This window comes from Cavia porcellus, unplaced genomic scaffold, assembly GCF_034190915.1.
Source record: "Cavia porcellus strain 051 isolate PalLab524CR breed Dunkin Hartley unplaced genomic scaffold, mCavPor4.1 scaffold_30, whole genome shotgun sequence".
In the NCBI taxonomy this organism is placed as follows: Eukaryota; Metazoa; Chordata; class Mammalia; order Rodentia; family Caviidae; genus Cavia; species Cavia porcellus.
The window spans coordinates 45855713-45880316 of record NW_026947513.1 but is presented as its reverse complement, the minus strand read 5'-3'; the positions used below and the strand labels follow the sequence as shown (position 1 = coordinate 45880316).

Sequence of the window (24604 nt, the reverse complement as noted above, 5' to 3'; positions counted from 1 at the left end):
AAATGCTGGGATTACGAGTGTCCCACTATACTCAGATCATCAATAATCTTTTATGATTAAAAACTTATGATCCTCTGATATAACAACAATTATTTTGCTTTGGTCATGTATTTCCCCAGTTTATGAGGAAGAGGATTAAAGCACTCACTTTTATAAGAAATTTTGTTTATTGATTAAAAACAGAACTGCTAATGTATACAGGTGTGAAAATATATTAAAATATTGAGATACATATATATATTTGTGACTTCAGATGGTTTGTTTTTTAAAAAAATTGGTTCCAGGGATTGAACTCACAGCTGCATGCTTGCAAGGCGGGTGCTTATGCCGTTGAGCTAAATCCCAGCCTCGCGGATACTTTCTAAAAGTATTTTAAGTTCAAATCAGTATTATACTTGCTAATAATTACTAGTTTGGATTTTGCTGTACTTTTCCTCAGAATGTTCTAGACACTTTCCAACAAACATATTAAGGGTGCAGAAAATAAAAGATGACAGCAGGTGTCTAGATAAGAGCAATTTGGGGGTAAGAAATAAGTTGTCTAGGAATATACAAACCACAGCATAAAGTTACAATGTCTTAAAAATTGAAGCAATGGTTACAATTCCCGTTCTAAGAGCATACTGATTACAGCCTGGGCACTGTGGCAGTACACCCCTGTAATCCCAGCACTCAGCACTTAGGAAGCTGAGGCAGGAGTAATACCCTGAGTTTGAGGCCAGCCTGAGCTACATAGTGAGCTCAAGGCCACCTTATATAACCCTGACCCCCAATAAATGAAGATTACTAATTATAGTTTTTTAATGTAGTGCTGGGGATGGTTGCAGACCTCATCCAAGTGCTCTACATCCCCAGACGTGGGTGGGTGGTAAATACTTGTTTTGTGGTGTGAAGGACAGAACCCAGGTCCTCTGCATGGAGCTGAGTTCCCAGTCCTTTTTACTTTTTATTTTGCGATAGGGTCTCACAAAGTTAAAGCCTTTCCTTTTGACGTATCTGGCTGCTTTCGTTCTGGCCTTGGGTTTCCCTAGAGCCCAGGCGCCTCTGAAACTGCTGCTCCAGGCCTTGCTCTTGTCTCTGTGTTACTGTATCAGTCAGCTAAGTATCTCCCATCTCATCTTTCTACAGTGCCTCCTCCAAACTGAGGCCAGAGTTGAATCTATTTCTTTTTTCTTATCTTTTTTTCGAAGTGGGGATTAAACTCATGACCTTACACTTGCCAGGCAAGCACTTGTGCCACTGAGCTAAACCCCCATCTCCCCCCTTTTTAAAATCTTTTTTTTTCCCCAAATCTCTTCTATCATCTCACCTTCACAATGAAGTTCTAGTGCCTTAAAGTGAATACATACGATTTTTTGTTTAAAGTGTTTCTTTTTTTGGTACTGGCAATCAAACTTAGGACTTTACACTGGCCAGGCAGGTGCTTATGCTGCTGTGCTAAATCCCCAACCCCTACATAAGTTTTTTTTTTTTTTTTAATGAACTGACCTCAAGTAGACTTTCTGAAATTCCCATTAGGTTAACAGTTCCACTACAGAACCATGTGTAGTTGCTTGAATTGTCCAGATCTTCTTATGCTTCTTGGGTTTTATAGAACCCATTGCTGCTGTCTGAGAGTGGTCCCCCTTCATCCTGCCAGTCTTCATCAATCCAGGCATTTCGTGAGACCCAGTTCAGACAATAAAAAACAACTCTCTGTGAACAGGGGCAATGAGAAAGGAATCAAAGTATGTTACTATAATACAAATCAATGAACCCTGTAAAATTTTTTTGTTTTAATTTGTATTTCTGTATGTGGTTGAGCACACTTGGTGTCCTGGCACTCAGAACGCTGAGGTGGGAGTGTCTCCACGGATTTGAGGCCAGCCTGGGCTACCCAGTGAGTTCAGGGTCAGCCTATACTATGTATCGAGAGTATGTCTCAAAAAACTGAAAATAAATAAACTTTAAAAAATAATTTTTTATTGGGGGCTGGGGATTTAGCTCAGTGGCATAAGCACCTGCCTTGCAAGAAGGCGGTCGTGAGTTTGATCCCTGGTACGGAAAAATAAATAAATAAATTTTTATTGATACATAAAAGACATGCAGCTCTGAAGTCAAGTATTTGTCATTTTTCATTCCATAAAGTGATGAAGAGACCTTCTTTTGAAGTCCAATTAGACTGTGACAGCAAAGCTGGGCCTGGTGACACACGACTCTGATCTCAGCACTTGGCAGGCTGAGGCAGGAGGACACTGCAGATTCTGGAACAGCCTAGGCTACAAAGTGAGCTCAAAGCCAGCCTGAACTGCATAGAGAGACCGTGTCTCAAAAAGACAAAAAAAAAAAAAAAAAAAAAGAGAGAGAGAGAGAGATTATGACAGTAGTCATTGCACAGTGCTGCAACTGATCCTTGTATCATTTTCGTACTAGCCAGTGGGGACCATGACAGTAAGGAGAACTTGTTGCTTGCACAAAAAATGCACATAAAAAACACTTCTGGAATTAATGACCCCCAAAATGGACAATGTCTAACTCCATGGCATTATAGAGCACTATGTTGGACTCTGGTCACGGACACAGTTGGCAGCAGAAATGACAGTGAATGGAAATGCAGCCCCTGTAAGGGGAAGAGCCTCTCTAGCAGGAGGGCCTGGGGTAAGGCTGCTGGAGGGACTCTGATAGAGAGAGACCTAGACTTTTGGAACAGGGAGAGGACAAGCTCCCAAGCACAAGGGCAGGGAGCGGGGCTGCAGCCTGCGGGCATGGTGGGGAATGCACTCCAACCATGCCAAGGTCTTGTTTGGAGGAAAAAACCTCAAAACAAAACTGGAAGGTAGTATCAATACAGAGGAGGAAATCATAATGGCATATACTACTTGAATCATTTTCCATGCTAGTCTACAAGTGTTAATGGTACTGGGCTTGCTTAAACAACCTTAATATAAATGAGATGTCACATTTGTACTTTAGCACTTTCTGGTTAACGATTATTATAAATGAAACCTACAACTTCAGGCAAATCAAGGGGATCCAGACACAGGTGGACGGGCAGAGGGGAGAGGAAAAGGGATGAAAACAGCAATTAAGATGCGCTGTGCACACAGACCGACCTCACAAAGGAGTGTGAACATTATGCACTGCACATGTGCGCTAATAAAAATGTGTGTATTATTTTAAAAACTAGATTTCTTTAGTCATTAGAATAATGCCCTTTCCAGTGTCTAACCTACCATTGGTTTTTTTTTTTTCTTCACTATTTGTTGCTTTTTGTCTAACTAGAAATTCTATTTATTTACTGTGGAGACTGAACCCAGGACCTTCACACTAAACTACATCCCCAGCTCTTTAAAAAATTTTTGTTCTTATGTAGAGTCTTAGTAAATCACTAAATTACCCAGGCTGAGCTTGAACTTGTGACCCTCCTGTCTCAGCTTCCCAGACTGCTGGAATGACAGGTATGTGTTCTGGTCACACCCCAGTTTTTGCCTTTCTAGGACCACGAAGTTAGTGTAACCACTCAGTAGCTGGATAGCAGAACCCACTGCAGCCCCACGACCTTTGTAAAAACAGCTGGCAGATGCCCACAACCCATTACCTCACTTCCTAAAGGCCTCAGCCTGAGCCTCAGGCAGGGCAGCAACTGACTCCACAGCACAGAATTCCGTCCTGCTGCAGGCTCACCTCTCTGGAATAAACTGGCTCTTATAATGATCCTGTTGATGCTGGATTGTTATAATTCCTTCCAAAATGCAGTTTACATTTCCAACCTAGTTCATTTTTAAACACTAGCTATGAGGAAAACTGCTATTATTTTAAAGCAACCTTTAACCAATTGCAATGGCATGCAGCTGTAATGCCTGCTACTTAGGAGGCTGAGACAGGAGGGCCCTTTGAGCTCTGCCTGAGCAACATGAGACTTCAACAGCAAAACCCAAAGAAATGAAGGTGATCTAAGACAAAATATCGCTTTCACCTGAGTGCTGTGGTGCATCCCTGTAATCCTAGACTGGGGAGGCTGACAGAGGCTTGGCAAGCTTGAGGCTAGCCACTCTGCTCAAAATAAAAAGTAAGCAGGGCTGGGGTGCTCTACATGGTAGAGTGCTCCTGGATTGTAGCCCCAACGCAAAAAAAACAAAACAAAACAAAAAAAAATAAAAACGCCTTTTGTTTTTGTTCAAAGTATGTTTCTTGACTGGACATTTTACTTAACCGCCCCATCTATTTTTACACGCGCAGGAGTTGTGGTGTTTGGAGTTGCATTCATTTCTATTCTTCTGCAGAAGGACTCCATGGGACAGACATAAAAGTTATTAGCATGTACCTGCTAACTAGACGAGGCCAGCTGATAAAGCTCATCGAAGCAGCAACCGCGACCCTAGCGCCTACCCGGCTCGGTGCGCGCCCTCGCGGGGCAGTTTTTCTGCCTGGCACCGAACCGCCCGCGATGGCGGTGATAAAATGCGCGTTTTGTCTCTCCTCGGAAAGAACCGGCATCCTCCGGGCCCAAGCACTCTCGCATCTACTCCACTCAATAAACCTCTTCCTTTAATCTCTGAAGATGGATAGCACCTTCATCGCAGCTCACACGATTGCGCGCCCTCCCCCGTCGGCTCAGAACTTCCATTCCCTTGCCTTTGCGCCACCCCTGGCTTGTTGACATCCCGGGTCCCTGCTCTGTACTTTGTTTCAAATGCAAAAAAATAGCGTAGGGGGGAGCCTTTGAGAGGAATCCCGCTTGCTGCATATCAGAGGAAAGGCGTGGTCGTTTTACAGGCACGGAAAATAAAATGAGCTCCGCGGCTGGTTTCGCAGCCATCAGAGCGGTTACTCCTTTCCAGCGCCATCCCCACCTCGCAGTCAAGTGCGCCGCAGGGCAGTGCGGCTCTAACCGCCTCGCCGGGGGCAGCGCTTCCCCGCGCAGTCTTAGGAGCGGCCGGCCGGAAGGCTGAGGCCCGCCCCCTGCGCCGTCCTCCGCCACCTTGCGGGGCGCCGCGTGCCGGCAGCTCGGCCTTGCTCTGCTCCCGGCTCTGACCAACCCAGTGCTCCCCACGAGACCCTCACACGTCTTAGCCTTTTGACCTAAGCTCCCTGCATTGGCATACCCCTTTTTCTGTTCATAAAACTGGCACTCTTTTCTGCGCTTCCACCTTCGGCTCTTCACCTCTGCTTCGTCCTGGTTCTTCTCCGGCTTCCAGTCACGCGGACGGGGCTCTGACCCCTTCCCCGGCTGCGTCCGGACTGTTCTTCCCTCACCTGGACCGTGAGGGTGCATTTAGTGGGCACCTTCTCTGCACGGCGCTGGGGACTGAAGCCAGAGCACAGCAAGGCCAGGAAAATAGTTCCACCCTTGAGCCACGTCCGTGACCGGATTTGTCTGTCTGTCTGTCTCTGTCACCCTCCCTCTGTCTCTCTCTCTGTCGCTCCCCCCCCCCGTTTCCCCCATCTCTCTCCAGAAAGAGTACTGTTGGCTTCTCTGACTTTTCGCTCATCCCTTTCAGTCTTTGTGATACTGGGGGTTGAACCATGGGGGCTCTACAATATGCTCCCAGCTCCAGCCTCTCACATAGTTTTGAGACAGTCTGTAAGTTGTCCATCCACCAGGTGGGATGGAACTTGCAGTCCTCCTGTCTCAGCCTCTCTCAGGGCTGGGATTTGCAGGAATGGACCACTGTGTCCGCTTCTGTTCTTTTAGGTGCATTTTCTTCACAGGGTTTTTCTCTCTCTTATTTTGAACTTGGTTGTAGGCAATTTCACCCAAATCAGCAGCTTCGTCTATACTGAATGAAGAGCCTGCAGTCAAACTTCATTGGCTTAACACATGGTGAATTTCACTCTGAATTTAACCTTGTTTCCAACTTTTTTGAGGATAAGAAGTCACCTCCCTCTGCACATTTCCAAATGCAGTGACAAAAAACAATAGAGAATACCAACTCCTATGTCAGTCCTCAAGTCGTGTTGATGTCAGTTACCCAGAAAGACAATTTTCCAAATCCTTTTTTTCTTTGCCTCCATTGCCATCATTTGAGTGAAAAACAGTCCCTCAAAAAACAAACAAAACAAAAAACAAAAGCCCTCGACATATATTTGTCTGAGAATTTTTTCATTTCTGCAATTAGCACTTGAGGGCTAATTATAATCATTTAGGTTTGTAATATCTTGACTACAATTTTTATTCTAAAATTTCTTTTATATATAAAAGCAATGAAAATTTTATATATGTGTATATATACACACAATATACATTTTGTAGGACTGTAGCTATTGAATCCTGAAGCTTTTTTTTTTTGTCTTTTTCCTTTTTATCGTTACCAGGGACCGAACTCACGACTGCCTGCTTACAAGGCAGGTGCTTATGCTGCTGAGCTAAATCCCCAGCCCCTATCCTGGAGCTTTTAAAAAATTTTTTGCTGTGTGTAGCAGCCCATTCTTATAATCCCTGGAAAGCTGAGTGACTAGGTGAGACTCTTTCTCAAAATTTAAAAAGGGCTGGGGCGGTAGCTCAGTGTAAAGGACCTGGCTTCAGTTCTCAGTACTGCAAAAAGCATTTTAATTTTGAAACAAAGCTTTGCTTAAATGCCTAGACTGGCCTTGGACTTGCAATCCTCTTGCCTCCGCCTCTTGAGTAGCTGAGATTAGAAGCATTTGCCACTGTACTTAGAAAGTATTAAATTCTTTCTCCTCCTCCCTTTCCCTTCCTCCTGAGACTGGATTGGTCTCCAGCTCTCAATCCTCTGGCTTCCTGAGTGCTGGGACTGGCAGGCACCAGTCCCGGCTTCAGTTCCAGTTGTTCAAGCCTGATAATATTCCACCAGCCATCAGTTTGCATTTATGTAACTGATTATTCTCCCATAAACCGAGGCAGACATCTATCTAAACATCACTTTCATACTCTGTAAGCCTACATCCTCAAATGCTTGGTACCAAGGATAAAAAAAAGTGCACTTAAAATGTGCTAGATGAATGAATAACTGTTCAAAGTTTCTTTTTATCTTCATAGTCTCGCAATTTACCCTAGTCAAAAATAAATACTTTTCATTTGAATGCTTAAGGTGTTATTTCCAGTATAAACTACTGAGTTGTCTTTCCATACAGTTAAGGGTCTAACCTGTTCTAATTTGTACTCTATGGACCATGCCTGTAAAAAGAAAACAAGGGCAATGCAGAAGCAGCAGAAACCCTAGCACGTGCACAAACTGTGCTATGTAATCACCATCTGCTATTCAGGCCTGCCTGGCCCACCAGCCTGACTTCGGTACTGCGGCTCAAACCCAGAGCCTGGGCATTGAGCTGCATCCCCAGTTCTTTGTTATTTTGGGGGTGTGGTTAATTTTCAAAGCTGAACAATCTGAGGAGAGTATAGAAAGACAAGAAAGCAACTGATATCCCTGTGGTGCTTTCTGTGGGATGCAAAACAGGATGACATAGTTGATTTTGGAATCACTTACAGTCCAACACTGCTGACTACTTGAGGGGGATGGATGTTCACGCAACAACAGACATACATTGAAACATCCTCCGCAAACTCACAATGAAAAGATTCTCGTTTCTTTAGTTCTAGATGCTCACTGTGCTTTGCCACATTTAAAATTTCCACAATCAAAAGGCAGGTGCACGAGCTCCCCGGACCGCTGTGAGGAGCTCCCCTCCACCGCCCCCTGAGTGGCGCTCCCTCGCCCCGCCCCCGACGCCGCGGCGCATGTGCAGTGCCTTCTCCTCGTCCGGGCCCGGACGCCGCTCCCCCGCGCACGCGCAGCCCGCCGCCTACGCCAACGCCGCCGGAGTCCATGGCAGGGACGCGCTGGGTCCTCGGGGCGCTGCTTCGAGGCTGCGGTTGTAACTGCAGCAGCTGCCGGAGCACGGGCGCCGCCTGCCTGCCCCTGGCCTCGGCCGCTGGTCCCTTCCCCGCGGGCGTGTCGGGCCGCCGCCGCCTGCTGCTGCTTCTGGGCGCCGCGGCGCAGACGCGCGGCCTGCATTCCGGGCCCGCGCGCGCCAGGAGGCTGGCGGGACCCGCGCCAGCCGCCGCCGCCGCCTGCCACCCGGCCCTGCGTGCCCCGCTGCTGCCGCAGTCGCTGGCGGCCGCCGCGGGCCCGGCGCGGGGCTACAGCCAGGTACGGGCCTTGGGCGGGAGCGCGACCCGTGAAGGTCATGCAGTGTGACAGGTCCGCCGCGGCGCGGTCCCGGGCGCGCGGTTCCGTCGTGCGGGGCCGGGTCGGGCGGAGCCTGGCCGGGCCGGCAGCGCAGGGTCAGGCTTGGGGCGGGAGCGCGCCCGTCTGTGAGGCCGAGCCTCTCGCGGTCTCGGGCCCGGCGCCGCCGCCCTTCCTAAAAGCCGGCGGTGCCGACGGGATTCGAGGAGGCTGGAAAAGTTGCCCTAAAACACCGACAGCAACCCATCTTCGTGAGCCAGTTGTACAAAACGTTTCCTCCTGTGAAATGACTGCAGTGGTAAAATCTTTGGCGTGTTACCTTGTGTGAGCCGCTTTGCTTACGTTTACCAATGGCTCCTTCACCTTAGACAAAGTTTTTATGGAAACGCATTTGCCTTAGCACGCGGCAGATTGCAAGTTGTTCCGGGGCTGGGTAATTTGAGGGTTGCACCCACCTTCTTCACACCTAGTTACAGCCCCAGCCCTTTTTTGTTGTTTGAGACACGGTGGGCTTGAACTTTTACATCCTTCTGCCTCAGCCTTTCACAGTGCTGGAAGGGTTATAGGCGTCCACCCCTCTGATCACAAATCTTAAACCTTTGTTATCTTGGTTGTAGTGTTGGATTCTTACTGCAGTCTGCCTTCGTTTAAATTATAAAGTAGTATCCTGGAGGTAGAGCTGTAAGGTTCTGTTGCTTTCAGCCATCCGCCTCTGCTCTGTTGCCCTGACAGTTAAATCGTTCCAAGGCCTCCTGTTGTCTTGCTGATTTACCCACGGCTCAGGGGCTCAGTGTCTTTCAGTGTTTCTTAAATTTCGTTTTGCCTGTGCAGGGAAGGGATTTTTGTTGAGCCAGCATTCAAGGCCTTCTGCTCCAGGGTCTTTGGCACCTGTTTCTACCCAGCAGTTTATGTGCATTCTTTGCGGGTTTTCAGGTGTGCCCTTCCCGTCCCACTTTATTCCTCACTTCAGACTGGAGTGTCCTGGCCTTCCTGTGCCCACCAGGCCCGATGCTTTTTTCCGTTATCACTGTTCTGCATTCCTGCAACACTATGTCTTGATATGAATACTCAGAAAGAATCGTGCCTTGTGTACATCTAGGTAGAGAGCTCTTTGAGGTGAGGTCTCATACGGAGCACAGTGTGCAGGGGGCTTTTAAATGTCCCATTGAAGGGATCCTTCTTTTTGACCTAATTAAATCACTATTATTAGGTACAATTTTAGGCCTGATGAATAAGTCCTCAATATAGTTTATGACCTTCCAAACCACGGTGATACACTTGCTTACTGGTTTAGGTTGTACAGTTAAAGCTAAAATAGGATGAGTTGGATTTGTGCAGTTTTTTTTTTCCTTTGAAATAGTTCTAACATGTAGAGCATTTGTTTTCTAAGTAAGTTGCCAGAGAAGTATTTTTAAAGTTCCTCATGTCTCTCGAAAGGAGTCCAGAACCACCTACCTGGAAGACCTCCCATCACTTCAGGAGTATGAATTGGCCTCACCCAAGTTAGGAGAGGAAGTGGATGATGTGTATCTCATTCGTGCTCAAGGGCTGCCCTGGTCATGTACTGTAGAAGACGTACTAAACTTTTTCTCAGGTATGTCTCTTTCTTTCTCTCTGTCTTTATTTATTAGGTAAGGTCTTGCTGTGTTTGCCAGGGCTGTTTTTGAACTCTTTAGCTCAGTGATCCTCCTGCCTCCAGCTCCTGAGGGCTAGGACCACAGGCCCATTCCACTATGACCAGTTTTTATTTATTTATTATTATTTTTTTTTTATCAGTACCAGGGATTGAACTCACTACCATCTGCTTACAAGGCAGGTGCTTATGCCGCTGAACTAACTCTCCAACCCCTATGATCAGTTTTTATGTTATAAGTAGGTAATGTTTTCTTTTTTAGTGCTGGGGCTTGAACCTAGAGTTCTCCTACGTAGATAGGTCTGTAAGTCTGTAAACCTCTTTAGTTTTTCTGAGACAGGGTCTCGCTGTGTAGCTCTGAACTCTGTATGTAGTCCAGACTGGCTGTGTACTCACAGCCATCATCCTGCATCAGCCTCCCTAGTACTAGGATTACAGGTGTGGACCACTATTCCTGGTTTGCAAACCTTTTTTTTAAACAGTACCAGGGATCAAAGTCACGACTGCGAGATTGCAAAGCAGGCGCTTATGCCACTGAGCTAAATCCCCAGCGCTGGTTTGCAAACCTTTAAAAAAAAAAGTGTTTTGCTGGGTGTGGTGGCTCACGTCTGTAATCCCAGCACTCAGGAGGCTGAGGGAGGAGAATCTTTCGAGTTTCAGACCAGTCTTGACTACAAAGTGAGCTCACAGCCAGCCTGAACTGCATAGAGAGACCCTGTCTCAAAAAATTAAAAAAAAAAAAAGTGTTTTATTTTGAAGTAGTATCTTGCTAAGTTATTAATACCTAGGCTGGACTCAAATTCATGATCCTCCTGCTTCAGCCTCTCAGAGTACAGAGTATAGATGATTTCCTCTTAAAATGTAGAATAGCCATGTGTATTATAGGTGTGTACCACCGTGCCTAGTTTAAGTGTGTAATTTTGTTTGACTAAAAGATATTTGAGACAACTGTACTGGGGATGCCCTTTTTTGATGGCTGGGAACTGTCTCACTCTGTGTCATTAGAGATTCTACAAAGTGATACCCTGGGTACATTGGTGATATGCACCAGATTTTTTTGTTTGTTTGTGTAGTGATGCTGGGAATTTAACCCAGGGCCTTTGCACTAAATTACATCTCTAGTCGTTTTTATTTTTGTTTTGAGACAGGGTCTTACGAAAAAGATTCAAGTCCCTAAGATGGGACTTGAATTTGTAATTTCAGTTTTGAGCCTTCCAGAGTAGACAGATCACATGCTTGTGCCACCATGCCCCACAACCTTCTACCAGATTTAAAGACCTTGAATGGAACCAGGTATGGTAGGCACAGGCTTGTAATCCCAGCTCTTAGGAGGCTGAGACAGGAGAATTGTTGGAATTTAAGGCTACCCCAGACCCTGTAACAAGACCTTCTCTCAAAAAAAAAAAAAAAAAAAAAAAAAAAGGCTTTAAATGCAATAAAAGTAATGTGGTATGCAACCAATTTTTTCAGGTGTTTCAGTGTGTACATAACAAGCCAGGCCTGGTGGCACAGTGCCCATAATCCCAGCAGTCTAGGACACTGAGGCAGGAGGATGGAAAGTTTGAGCCCAACCTGGGCAGCGTAACAAGATTCAGTCTCAGAATAATCAATAAAGGGCTGGAGATGTTGCTTAGTGCCTAAGCCCTGGGCACAGTCACGTGTACTGCAAAAAAAAGTGTATAATAAAAAGCCAAACCTATTGGTTAGAAATGTGGGGTTGAGGAGATTTATCTCAGTGGCATAAGCGCCTGCTTGGCAAGCACAAGGTCGTGAGTTCCATCCCTGGTACACCCCTACCCCCCGCCAAAAAAGAAGTAAAGCAAAAAAGATGAAAATATTAAAGAAGAGAAATATGTGGTTGAGGGTGATTTTTTTAACAACCACAAAATTTTTATTTTTTATATTAGACTGTGATTTAAAAATTTTCCTCTTGAGGCTTTTAGATGATTTCCTCTTAAAATGTAGAATAGCCATGTGTGTTATACAGCTGTAGTCTTAGCATTTATGAGCCAGGCAGGAGGTCATGAATTGGAGGCTAGCCTGGCTACAGACTAAGGTTGAGGCTCTGAATGAATGCATGTGTGGTGGAAGCTGGGCTGGGCTACATAGTGAGTTCAAGGTTTGCCCGAACTACATAGCAGGACTCAGTCTCAAAAAACCAAACCGAACAAACAGAAGGAATAAGCACTGCACAGATGTTTTTCCTTGATAATCAAAGTGGGAAATGAAATTACTGTAGAAAAATTATCATTTTTTTTTATGGTATTAGGGCTTCAACCCAGGACCTCATGCATGGTAGACAAGTACAATACCATTGAGTTACATTCCCTCTCCTGTTTTGTTTTGAGGTGGAGTCTTCCTAAGTTACCCAAATTTCATTTCATTTCTCTTTCTTTCGTTTATTTATTTATAATTTTTTTGAACTCTCTAGTTCAGACTGGCCTTGAACTCACTTATTTAGACCAGGCTGTCCTCTAAACTCATGGCAAACCTCCTACCTCAGCCTCTTGAGTGCTGGGATTACAGGCCTGTGTCACCGCATCTGACTCCATAATTTTCATAGGTTTTTTTTGTGTGTGTGTGTGATGTTGGGGTTTGAACCCAGGGCCACTTGCATGCAAGGCAAATACTCTACCACTGAGCTATATAGCTATATCCCCAAACCTCTTTATTTTTTGTTTTGACACAGGGCAGTACTGAAACTTGTGATCCCCTGCCTCAGCCTGCCTCATTGCTGGGATTGTAGGTGTGTGCCATGTTCAGGAGATACTTTATGAATACTGCTTTAAAGGAGTGTGCTCATGTATAACGCTAACCACATTTTAATCTCTTAAGTGACTCCAGGCTGGCTGTAGCAATGTTGCAATGGACAGGTGCATCTGAGTTGCCCCTGCCCTGCCTGAATCATTACCTCCACCCCACTGGGGTCTACTGAGCCAGGTGTGGTGAGCCTACATTCTGGGCCATGTACCAATCCCAAGTGCTCAGGTGCTTGTAGCTGTTGTGCTGAAGTTTGCCTCTGTTGACTGCTTGGGGCGATTTATTTATTTATTTATTTTTATTTTAAAGAGAATAAAATTAAACAACAAAACAGAACAAAATAGGACATAAGAAAGCAATGTAAGAGATACAAATTTCAAAGCTAGACGACCTGATATCTTCACTGTCTATCATATTGTCTCTTGTTTTCTTCCAAATAGTTGTCCATGTCTTCACATACAGAGAATTCATACAAAACAATGTAGTATAAAACTAATCCGAACAGAATGAGGAACGTGATTTAGGTCTTCAAAACCAGACAATAGAGGCTCATAGAGTCTCTCATTCTCTTCAAAATAGCTATCCATACTTTCATGTATATTGAAGTTCAACAAAACATAACAGGCAGATGGGGAGGGGTTACTTGGTTTCCCAACACTTCAGGTCCCAGAGTCCCAGTAAACACCGGTGGCTCCTGCCCTGGGCCACTGCAGCCTACCACACTCATAGCCGCTCTCAGTTGTGTGTTTGGGGGGGTTGCTTTAAGCTGTTTCTTTCTAATGAATTGACCATTTCACTGCCCAAGTTCTGAAATGGCCAACAGACCCTAGAAAGACATCTCTTTAGGCAGCTGCTTGAAGCCAACAGCAACAGGAAGCTGCGGGCCTTGACTCAGGGCCAGGCTTGGGGCGATTTAGATAGCACCCCTGCACAAGGTGACAAGGGTTTATGCGAGGACCATGACAGCGGTCAGCTCCTGCTTGGTGGCTGGGAAGCTGCACTGAGTGACTTGTGCAGCGGGCTTAGCTCGGAGTCTGGTTTTAACGGACTTCTCATATACTTTTAGACTGCAGAATCCGCAACAGTGAGCATGGGATCCATTTTCTCTTGAATAGAGATGGGAAGCGCAGGGGCGATGCCTTGGTTGAGATGGAGTCGGAACAGGACGTGCAGAAGGCCCTGGAGAAACACCGCATGTACATGGGCCCGCGCTATGTGGAAGGTGAGCCAGGCGGCGGGCTGCGCCTTTGGGGGAGTGTTTCTCAGGAAGTTTTTGTTTGAGTTTTTTTTTTTTTTTTTTTGTACTGGGGATCAAACTCATGACCTCACGCCTGCCAGGCAGGCAGTTGTGCCACTGAGCTAAATAAATCCCCAGCCCTTTATTTGAGCTTTGACAGTAGTAAAGTCGATAAGTATTATGAAAATATTGTTTTACAGCTGTGAAAATGAAGTGCATAGCTAATCTGAGCTTCCTGTCTCTGAAATGAGGCTTCTGGTCAGGTTTATTTTGAAGTTTTAAGGATGAGCTGTGTGTGGCACATAATAAATACTTAATAGATGTTCCGTATGATTTTCTTTTTTTTTTTTGGTCTTTTTCATTTTTATCGGTACCAGGGATCGAACTCACGACTGCCTGCTTGCAAGGCAGGCGCTTATGCCGCTGAGCTAAATCCCCAGCCCCCGTGTGATTTTCTTGAGAAGTGCATTCAGGACAAGTCTAGTGTTTGAATTTTTGGAAAACTCATAAGGTGGTAATGTTTGAGTGGGCCAGACATAGTCCAGGGCCTTGTGTAGGGTCAGTAAAGAAACTGCCAAGTGCACAACAGTAGGTAGCTCGGCATGTTGAAGATCATGGGATGGCTGCAGGGAGAAGATGAAGATGGATCACACAGACTTCCAGTGTCCCAGGGTCAGGCGATGCTGCTTCGCGGTGGTACCACTGTTGCTGTCTGACGTCAGACCTCTGTGTGCCCTTCTAAGCAGAAGCCTGGGTGCTCCAGAGGTTGGGGTGTTATTTGTGGTTGAAGGGAGGAAAAGAAGTGGCTGCCATGCTTTCCCTATTTCGGGACCCTTTGGTTGAGAAACTTGGGCTAGGGGCTGGGGATTTAGCTCAGTGGCATAAGAACCTGCCTTGCAAGCAGGTGGTCGTGAGTTCGATCCCCGGTACCGATTTAAAAAAAAAAAAGAAAAGAAAAGAAACTTGGGCTAGGTGTGTGGCCTTTACAGTTGAATGCGGAGAAGAGAGTGGCTCAGGGCTAACTGACTGACCTGACTTTAATGGTTTCCTTCGTCAGGTGCACTATGTATCCTTATGACTTTCCCTTGCAGTGTATGAGATAAACAATGAAGATGTGGATGCCTTAATGAAGAACCTGCAGGTCAAGTCCTCCCTGCCAGTCAGCGATGGTGTGGTTCGACTGCGGGGACTTCCGTACAGCTGCAATGAGAAGGACATCATAGACTTCTTCGCAGGTGCTCAGCAATTGGATCCTGTTGCGGGCCTATCTCTCCTTCCATGGTTACCTCTTTCCCTGTTGTCTTTTTGTGTCTTAGACGTGTTTGACCACTTAGCAGATCTTTGGGTTATGTCACACTGCTGAATAATTTCATAAGTCTTCATTTTACTACTGAACAAGATACTTTTGTGTGGTGGCTCACGCTTGTAATCCCAGCACTTGGGAGGCTGAGGCGGGAGTGAAACCACCCTGAATTGCGCGGTGAGACCTCTCTCAAAACCCTTTGCAGGACGGATATGGTCAAAATACACTCATTGAAGTCCTCCCCCTGAATGTGAAACGTGGGGGTTGGGATGATCAAAGTACCAGTTGTGAAGTGTATGTAGGAGTCTACCTAATGAGGGCCATTAAGCTGTATAACCAGTATGCACTAATGAAAAAGGATGTGACACAAAAAAGAAGTTAACAAAAGATAGTGTAAGACTTATATAGTGAAAACTATAGAATACTGTTAAAAAAAAATAAAGATGATCTAATATTTCTTCTGAATAAGTAGTCTTCTAAATAAGTAGAAATAGTGCATTGTTATCTTCTCAGAACTGGCCATTATTGGCTAAGACAAAGGCAATATATGTGATTTAAGCATATCTAACTCATATACTATTAGTGTCTTAGTCAAAATCTTTGTTGTCTCTTAGAATACAAATAATGGTTAAGAAAAAAGTTAGGGATGAGGTGTATGTGTTAGGTCTACTTGGACTAAACATTGTGGAACTGTAGGTATGCGAGTGTCTAGCTATGTAGTAATTTCTTATTCAGTATTGCCTAGCTTTGGGATTGGCAGTATACCTTGCAGATTTTGTTAGTGTATAGTAGATGCGTTAATTCTGAGGATAAAGAAGTTTTGGTAGCAGAACTAATCTGTAGTAATTTTCTTGTGTTCTAGGACTGAATATAGTAGACATCACTTTTGTGATGGACTACAGGGGACGAAGAAAAACAGGGGAAGCCTATGTACAGTTTGAAGAGCCAGAGATGGCCAGCCAGGCCCTGCTGAAACACAGGGAGGAAATTGGGAACAGGTGAGTGAGGCAGTCCTGGTGCGGAAGTTTTGCGCATCGGGTGGTGATGATGAATAGTGCATTGTGCTGTGACTGCTGAGGTTATCCAGATGCAGAAGATGCAGACGGACTGAAAGGAGCCCAGTGGTTCAGTCCTCTGGTAGCCATGGAATGAACACCCATCACTTAGTTTGACATTTGTTCTGATTTTTTTCTCTTTTTTCAGTATGTATCTCTTTTTTTTTTTTGAGACTGGCCTTGAACTCACTGTGTAGCTCAAGGCAGGCCTTGAGCTTTTGATCTCCTTCCTCCCACTTTTGGGTTGCTGGGATTGCAGGTGGATGGGCCACGTCTGGTTGGATTTGTTTTGGGGGCTGAAGCCCAGGTTAGGTGTTACTACTGGCAGCAAGTACTTCACTCCGAGCTCCGTGTGGCACCAGAGGAAAAATCAGCTGCTTGTCTGCTCTCACATTTGTGTGACACCAGGGTGCACATCACAGTGTATGTTTTCATTTCAGTTTTGGAGGAATAGTAAAAAGTCAGATTTTATGTGATTATTTTTTGCTTTCTGGCCTTTTTACTTAGTTCCCTGTGGTTAAAGATGAAAGCCACTTGAAGGCTCGTGTGTTTTAGGATATCCCACGCAGTTGGTTCAGAGGTCTTCTTTTTTTTTTGGTACCAGGGATCGAACTCATGACTGTGCACTTGCAAGGCAGGCGCTTAAGCTGATGAGCTAAATCCCTAGCCCCTCAGAGGTCTTAAAGACGTGCTGGAGCCGTGTTCTTTGCGGTTCTGGGGACCGCGTGCTTGGCCGACACCACGCCCTGGCCTATACATGTACCTCTGCTTGTAACCTTTTTAGGTTTTGTGAGTACAGTTGGTTTTCACAGCTCGATTTAAGAGCTTGTTTTGGGAGAGAGTCTCACTGTCACGGTGATGGTCAGAGTTTGTACTTTGTTCTGGAATTTCCTTGGTCTTGGTGAAGTTCTTCTCGGGAGGTAGTCTGACACTGTCGTCTTTAATGTCTCCCACAGAAGTGACTGTTACTTGTCATTATAAGGCATCAAGGATTGAGAAGAAAATCAGCCTTTGTATTTATCTGCTTTTCATGACTGTAGCAAATACTTGAGGCAGGCAAACTTTATATAGAAAAGAGGTTAATGCCAGATGCTGAGAGTCCACCAACAGGGCCAGGTCTTGGGGAACCCGTCCAGAAGGGCTATGTGAGAAGAATCACATCTTGAAGCAGGGAAGCAGAGAGCAGCTCAGGTTAGGCTTGGGCTTTGGTAACTGTTGGCTGTTGGAGGCCTGGGTCCTCGGAGCCTTCCCTTTCTGGAGCAGGGCCCCGTGAGCACAGGCTTTCCCACTTCCTTTCCTGTGTGTGCAGTTGTTCTTAGACGTTGATCATGATTTGCATGACTCAAGCACTAGCTTGGTAAAGAGATCAAAATCTACTGTTGAGACTGCTTTCGCATGGGCTAGTAGTCATCGTTACTGTTTATTTGCCCCATGTTTCACAGATACATAGAGATATTTCCAAGCAGAAGGAATGAAGTCCGAACACACATTGGCTCTCATAAGGCAAAGAAAATGGCATCTTCTCCTACTGCCAAGTATATGACTGAGCCAGATGTGGTCTTTGAAGAACACGAAATAAACGAGGATATTCGACCCATGATGGCTTTTGAAAGTGAGAAGGAAATAGGTAAGGTCCTGCTGCTGCTGTAACTGTTAACTTGTGAAGGTATTTTGAGTATATGCCAGAAGGGTTGTTTTAACTTAGCCATTTAGTGGACTAGCAAAAGCTGAGTACTAAAAACGTAACGAAAGGAAGTAAAATGACAACATTTAAACTGAGGTGGAGAAAGATTTGGGTAAAGAGAAGTGAATAGTGACTCTAGGAAGGATTTCTGTTTGCCTCTGGATTTAATTATTTGATTCCTAACCCCAAAGCAACCTTTGACGTCTTTGAAATTTAGCAGATGCTTTTGAAACGTATACCCTGGGGTTATCCTGTCACCATGCATGTGTGTTTGTACATAGGAACTGAAGTACCTTTTATGCATTGCATTGGATAGCTCAGTTTTATGCATTCTCTATAGTACTGTAACTAGCGAGTCTTCCTGCTTTGGAGGTTCTTTCATGATCCTTTTACCTTCTCTGTGTTATTACCAAGGGATGTTCTTAGCTGGGCGGTGGTTTCAGGCACCAGTGACTGGTGTCGGGTAAGCAGCTGGCATTTCATTCCAACACTCTGGCTTTGGGAGTCCTTGGCTAATTCCAGGAGAAATGGTAACTTTGGTATTTCAGAACTTGATCATAGTGGCTTTTAAAGAGTTTGTGCCTTGTCTTGCTCTCTCTCTCAGAACAGCCAAAGGAGGTGCCTGAGAAGCTTCCAGAAGCTGTCGATTTTGGAGCCACTCCCTCCCCACACGTGGTGCACATGAGAGGGCTGCCTTTCCATGCCAATGCCCAGGACATCATAAATGTGCGTGCAGTAAGACGCCCAGACTCAGTCAGGGAAGCTCTGAAGGTGAACTTGTGTTAATTAGGGGAAGGGGAAAGGACACTTCTTGAGTCAGGTGTCCTGTCCCTTGTTGGAAAGCTTGTTTCCTCTTCTGTAGCTGAAAGTGTGACATAGCTGGGCTGGTGGTACAGGCCTGGATTCCCAGCTTATGAGAGGCTGAAGCAGGAAGGTCCCTATAGATCAGGAGTTTAGGGTTAGCTTGGGCAACGTAGTGAAACCACATCTCTGTCTTGGTCTCTGACTCTGCCTCTTTATGTATGTATGTATGTATGTATGTATGTATGTATGTATGTATGTCTTTGAGGCCAGATCTCACTGTGCAGTTCAGGCTGATCTTGAACTTGCTTATGTAACCCAGGCTGGCCTCAGATTCACCAGTGGTCCTCTGGCCTCTATCTTCTGAGTCCTGGATTTATAGGCATGTGCCACCATGCTTGGTGAGACCATGCTTGTGCCACCATTCTTGGTGAAACCATGCTTCTTTAAAAAAGAGTTGGGTTTTGGGGCTGGGGATTTAGCTCAGCGGCATAAGCGCTTGCCTTGGAAGCAGGCAGTCGTAAGTTCGATCCCCAGTACTGATAAAAAGACAAAAAAAAAAAAAAAAAAAAAAAAAAAGAGTGTGTTTGTACTACATTGAAAGAAAAAAGATTTGAGGATTTTATAGATGCCAACTAATATGAGATAGATTTAGTAATTACAGTTTGGTTTCCTAATAAATTGGTTTAACTCACTGAATGTTTTGTTAAGGAAACTGAGACCCAGGTATCTGGGAGCAGGTATAGCAGATGCTCCTGACCTTGGCTTGCAGCGCAGGCCGAGAGTGTGTTGATCACCTGGCTCTCTTGGCGGAGCCTAGGATCAGGCCTTGTGCAGTGCTAGAGGCCTTCCTCGTCCTGCGGTCGGCTGGAGCTGCAGGTTGCCGCCATGCCTGCGTCTCAGTGTGTTACTACATAGCACTCGTTTCAAAACCACCAGACTTCAGTGTGGTCTTTCCTACGTTTGAATTGCTTTTGTACCACTGGACTCAGAAGCCCTGACTGGAATTGTGAAGCCACTGTGTGTGCTACCCAAGACTCTGGGGCTGATGTGCCCAGGGTTCTCAGGAGGTACCATTTGAGTTGTTTTGTTTTGTTTTGTTTGAGACTGAATCTTGGTGTATAACCCTGGTTGGCCCCAAACTCACTCAATCCTCTTGCCTCAGCCTCCCAGGTGCTGGAATGATAGGAGTGTGCCATTGTGCCAGCTACCATGTAGTTTTCTTGCAATATTCCCTGCCTTTTGGGAAAGTGAATATAAAATACACTTTTTTAAACAATATATACTATATGAGTAAAACAATAAGACAAAGCTTTGGTCTTTCTGAACTTGAGGACACATATGAAATGTAGATCAAACCTAGTCTTCAGTTACTAGTGAGGCCTCAGATTTGTCATCAGTATGTCAAATAATCTAACACTAGTAACAGGGATCAGCTTGCTCTCTCTCTCTCTCTCTCTCTCTCTCTCTCTCCCTTTTTTTTTTTTGGTGTTAGGAATTGGGGATTGAGTCCAGGGCACTCTTCCTCGGAGTCACATCCTCAGCTGTGTGTGTGTGTATTTTACTTGGAGGTTGTCTCTCTAAGTCGACCAGGCTGGCCTTGAACTTGACAGTCCCTTTGCCTTACCTTCCCAAGTAGGCAGTATTAATTGGGGTGTGTGTGCCACCCCTGGCTAGGAACTGTGTCTCACACACAAGTATTACAGCGCAAATAAGTATTAAAGCACCATGTTCTGTTCCTTGGTTTGGAGCAGTATCCACTCTGTGTGATAGTTCGGTTGATGAGGTACATATCTGATTGAAACACAGTATTTTGCGAGGCAGCTCTCACTATGTAGTCCAGGCTGGCCTTGAGCTTATTGTGTAGCCTGGGCTGGCTTTCAGTTGATAATCCTCCTGCCTCAGTGTCTTGAGCCCTGGGATTACATATATCACCATGCCTGGGAAAACATGAGCTTTTAAGGATTGAAAAAATATTTTTGCCAGGTGTGGTAGCACATACCTGTAGTTCCAGCACTCAGGAGGCTGAGGCTGGAGGCTCTCTGTGAGTTCCAGGCCAGTCTGAACTATAGTGAGGGCTTGTCTCAAAAAAAAAAAAAAATCTTTACTGTTTTGTTCAACAATGTGAGAATCATTTGTGTAATGATTGTGTTTGTAGTTAAAGTTTTATGGGAGACCTGTAACCAGTTTCACTTTAAGGAGACACCCCAAAAAGCAGAATAGTCAAGTGTAGTGCAGGGTGTGAAGGAGTCCAGTGGGCCACTCTCAGACTGGTGCTTGGTCGTTTGGTCATGGTGTCCTGCAGTTCTTCATGCCGCTGAAGCCAGTGAGAATCACTATGGAGTACAGCTCCAGCGGGAAGGCCACAGGTGAGGCCGATGCGCACTTCGAAAGCCACGAGGATGCAGTGGCGGCAATGCTCAAGGACCGGTCCCTTGTGCGTAAGTACTGTCTATACGTGATGCCACCACTATAGTCAGAAACAATTTGTGCTATGGTGACTGCATTTTCCAGTTTTAAATTTTTTGAAATGAGAATCTTGCTACGTTGTTGGGGCCAATCAAACTCAAGAGGTTCAGTGATCCTCCTGCCTCAGCCTCTGATGGCTGGGACCATGGGCGTGTGCCACCACACCTGGTTTTACGCTGCTCTGGGGCACTAGGGGTGGATACAGGGCTGCGGAGCTGCCCAGGCCAGCCTTTGACGTGGGGCTGTCAGCTTGGGGTGTGGGTCTGCCTCCATCTCAGCTTATGTTCGCTTTTAACTGGGGGAAGGGCAGAGTCTGGATGTCGAGGAAAATGGGTCCTGTATATTTTCGCCTTATCAGCTATCTTTTTCCTGGTGCTTGTGCTGAGCTTTGTCTTCAGCCTTCTCTTTATTATTTATTTCAAAGCAGGTCTTGCTAAGCCCCTAAGGTGCCCAGGCTGGGCCCAAACTTGTTTTTCTTTTTTTTGTTGTCTTTTTTTAATTGGTACTGGGGATTGAACTCACCACCGCCTGCTTGCAAGGCAGGTGCTTATGCCGCTGAGCTAATTCCCCAGCCCTGGGGCCCAAACTTATGATCCTCTTGCCTCAGCCTCCCAGACTTCTTGGGTTGCACCATAACATTTGACTCCTTTACAGCTATCTAAAAACTAATCTTTTTTAAATAATTATTTTCAGACCATAGGTATATTGAACTGTTCCTAAACTCGTGTCCAGAAGGCAAATAAGACTTCAGGGGTTTCAGATAGTATGGTAAGTTTATTATAAGGTAAGAGGTATAGCTAGAAATCATTTTCAGTTGATAATAATCACTGACTCACTAACTGGTAATATAGTGGGAACAGTTTCCTTTGTAGGGGGCCATTTGTTTCATTTTCAGTATTGGGGATTGAGCCTAGAGCCTTGTGTGTGATAGGCAGGTGGTCCTCACCGAGCTACTTCCCCAGCGATTCTCTTTGTAATAAATATTTAAGCAGTGGTCACTGAGACACAGCATGGAAGTGGAAATTCTAGGACTTCACTCTGGCATCATGATAGAGCCCTTAGGTGATGTCCCTGTGTCCCTTCCCAGCCCCTGTGCCGCATTTCCCCAGTAGCTGTAGCTGCCTCTAGTGGCTGTTGGCCGTGACACACAGCAGGTGAGTCTTGCCTTCGCCTTCCTTTCTACTGATGTGTACACATACCAGTCGTAAGGTGTTTTCAGGGTGTGAAAGGGTACTGCTTTGAAACCAGGGTGCACCACTGATCCACAGTTAACTTGCCTTTGTTTGCTTTTCCCAAAATGATGTTATGAAAATAATTTTTTTTGTCTTAGGAAGTACATGGCTTCATATTTGCATAGTATCTGTTTTCCCTCATAAAGTACAATTTTTATTGCAGTCATTTTTCTGCATGTAGAGATGTATTCTTACAGATGCTTCTCTGTGATAATCTTTTGAAAACATGAGGGTGTTCTGTTATTGTGAACGTTGTGGGACTATTTAGGATATAAAATCCCTTGATGTTACATGCTTAGATTAGTTCAATTCTTATAAAATGTATTCTGCACTTACTTCTAGAACTATGTCTACGTACCAGGCCATATCCACTGATAAGTAATTGCTTCTCCTCACTTTAAATTGATTCATTCTCAGACAGCCTGTAATCAGTCAGAAAAAAATGCTGGCATTTGTAATTTTTTTTTTTTTTTTTTGTCTTTTTCGTCTTACCAGGGATCGAACTCACGACTGCCTCCTTGCAAGGCAGGCGCTTATGCCGCCGAGCTAAATCCCTAGCCCCCGGCATTTGTAATTTCAAATGGTACTTGTAACCAGTTGTGTAATCCTTTTTCAGTAACCATGTTCCATTTTTTTGTTTCAGGGTGAAGACAAGTGTTTTGTTTGCACATGTTTCTTGGACATGGGATAACAAGTTCCAGTTTATTGGCAGCAGCTGCTACAGAAAAAATTTTGAGGTTTTTGGTTAATTGCATCTAAGATAAGTTTGTAGTGAACTGATTAAAAAGAGGAAGATGCAGTTTGGAATTATAAAATAAACTACAAATTATAATTTTTGCTTAAGCTGCTCAAGATCTGGTTAAAAGAATATGGTCTTTATTTTATATAGTTATAAACAGTTTCTTTTCATAGAGGATATGTTACCCAATGTAAAGAGTACATATTTTTATTCAGCAGTATTTGTTAAAATTTTTCTCCCATTTAGAAAATAGCCTTTTCAAGATTTTTATTTTTTGCCTATGAATTAAGAGCTCTGATTTAAAACCTCTAAGGGATTAAATTAATGATGTATTTTAATCACTCACCAAAGCAGGAAAGAATTTCAGACTTTTAAACCAGTGTGGTTTGGAAAAAGTTTTTAATTTTAGCTGTATTCGGTACCTAGATAGGGGTAGGAATTTAAAAAACAGAAGATGAGTGTAAGACAGTTTGGCAGTTTTATGTTTTAGAAATGTTTTGCCTTCTAAGCTTTGCAAAGCTTTTCGCATCAGTGCCTGTCCAGTTATGGGAAAGTCAAGCCCCTCACCCTAACTTGTTCTGGTTTTGGGTAAGGGTATTTGTTAGTGGCAGAACTATAAAGTGATACCATGTGTCATAATGTGATACCATGTAAAGTGATACCATGTGGGAAGAATGTTCATGGCTTCCCTCAGATTTAGATCAGGTGGGAGGAAAATGCAAGTCCTTTGTTTACTTCTGCAGTGCGCTAGCCCAGCCTGTATTTTAGAACCAATAGAGTGCCTGGCTTAGGTAAACAGCAGTCACTGCGTGATCGTGTGAAGACCATGGTGAGCTGTGCTCCGTGTACTGTGGTGTTCCCCCTGCTTTCTGTTAAACAGCTCGCTGTGTCAGTGCTGGATGAGACAGCTGGCTTCCAAATGTAGTTACTAATAAACTAACTGTGTGCATCTGTGTCAGAGCTCAAGTCCTGGTTATCTTCTTTCCCTCATCCCTGTTCTCAGGGTTCTTCTGGGAATGCAATTCTAGTTCTTCTCATTGAATTAGCTGATTTTGCATGGGTGACATCTGGTAGGGAAATGGGGTCTCTCTGATGACCAGTTAAGGTATGAACTGCTGTGCTATAAGTAGTACAGCCATGAAAGCTTGTTGTGCAGTGAAGATAAGAGAATGTATTACTGGATTATGTGAGTCAACCATATATATAGATAACATTAACTCCTGGCATGTTAATATAAGAAGACATAGGGGCTGGGGGTTTAGCTCAGCGGCATAAGCGCTTGCCTTGCAAGCAGGCAGTCATGAGTTCGATCCCTGGTACCGATAAAAAAGAAAAAGACAAAAAAAAAAAAAAAAAGACATGGTTAATTTTCAGTTGTATTTTAAAAAATTCTTCTAGTAGACTATACTTACCTTTTGTTTTACAGGGGGCAGTGCAGTAGCCCCCTGTAATATCCCAATGGCTACGCGAGGCCAGTGCCAAGGTGCCAAACACCTGTGGTTTGGGGGACCGGGGCTCTGATGCTGTGATCTCTCTTCTTCTCTGTCACAGACTGCTTTTGGGCT

General features: G+C 44.8%; 2 protein-coding genes and 1 non-coding gene across 4 annotated transcripts; 1 reads left to right on the top strand and 2 right to left on the bottom strand.

Moving 5' to 3' along the window:
• Nucleotides 1-209: 209 nt before the first annotated feature.
• Nucleotides 210-7768, bottom strand: LOC134474086 (uncharacterized). The gene is made up of 3 exons (XM_063240556.1): nt 7510-7768; nt 4304-5235; nt 210-1695 (listed from the first exon to the last, which is right to left on the bottom strand). The coding sequence occupies exons 1-2, from the start codon at nt 7766-7768 to the stop codon at nt 4511-4513; spliced, it is 984 nt and encodes a 327-aa protein (XP_063096626.1). The 3' UTR covers nt 210-1695; nt 4304-4510.
• Grsf1 (G-rich RNA sequence binding factor 1) lies at nt 7732-24005 on the top strand. Of its 2 annotated transcripts, XM_023564136.2 has the most exons (10): nt 7735-8090; nt 9564-9720; nt 13586-13741; nt 14848-14991; nt 15922-16057; nt 17557-17741; nt 18403-18524; nt 20905-21040; nt 21762-21836; nt 22944-24005. In XM_023564136.2, the coding sequence occupies exons 1-9, from the start codon at nt 7767-7769 to the stop codon at nt 21809-21811; spliced, it is 1410 nt and encodes a 469-aa protein (XP_023419904.2). In that variant the 5' UTR covers nt 7735-7766; the 3' UTR covers nt 21812-21836; nt 22944-24005. The 2 variants fall into 2 exon arrangements, with proteins under 2 accessions (XP_063096812.1, XP_023419904.2); XM_063240742.1 differs by lacking the exon at nt 20905-21040 and having other exon boundaries at nt 7732-8090.
• On the bottom strand, nt 13284-13420 carry LOC111756121 (small nucleolar RNA SNORA2/SNORA34 family). The gene has a single exon (XR_002790611.1). It is a non-coding gene; the product is annotated as a small nucleolar RNA SNORA2/SNORA34 family (small nucleolar RNA).
• Nucleotides 24006-24604: the final 599 nt, after the last annotated feature.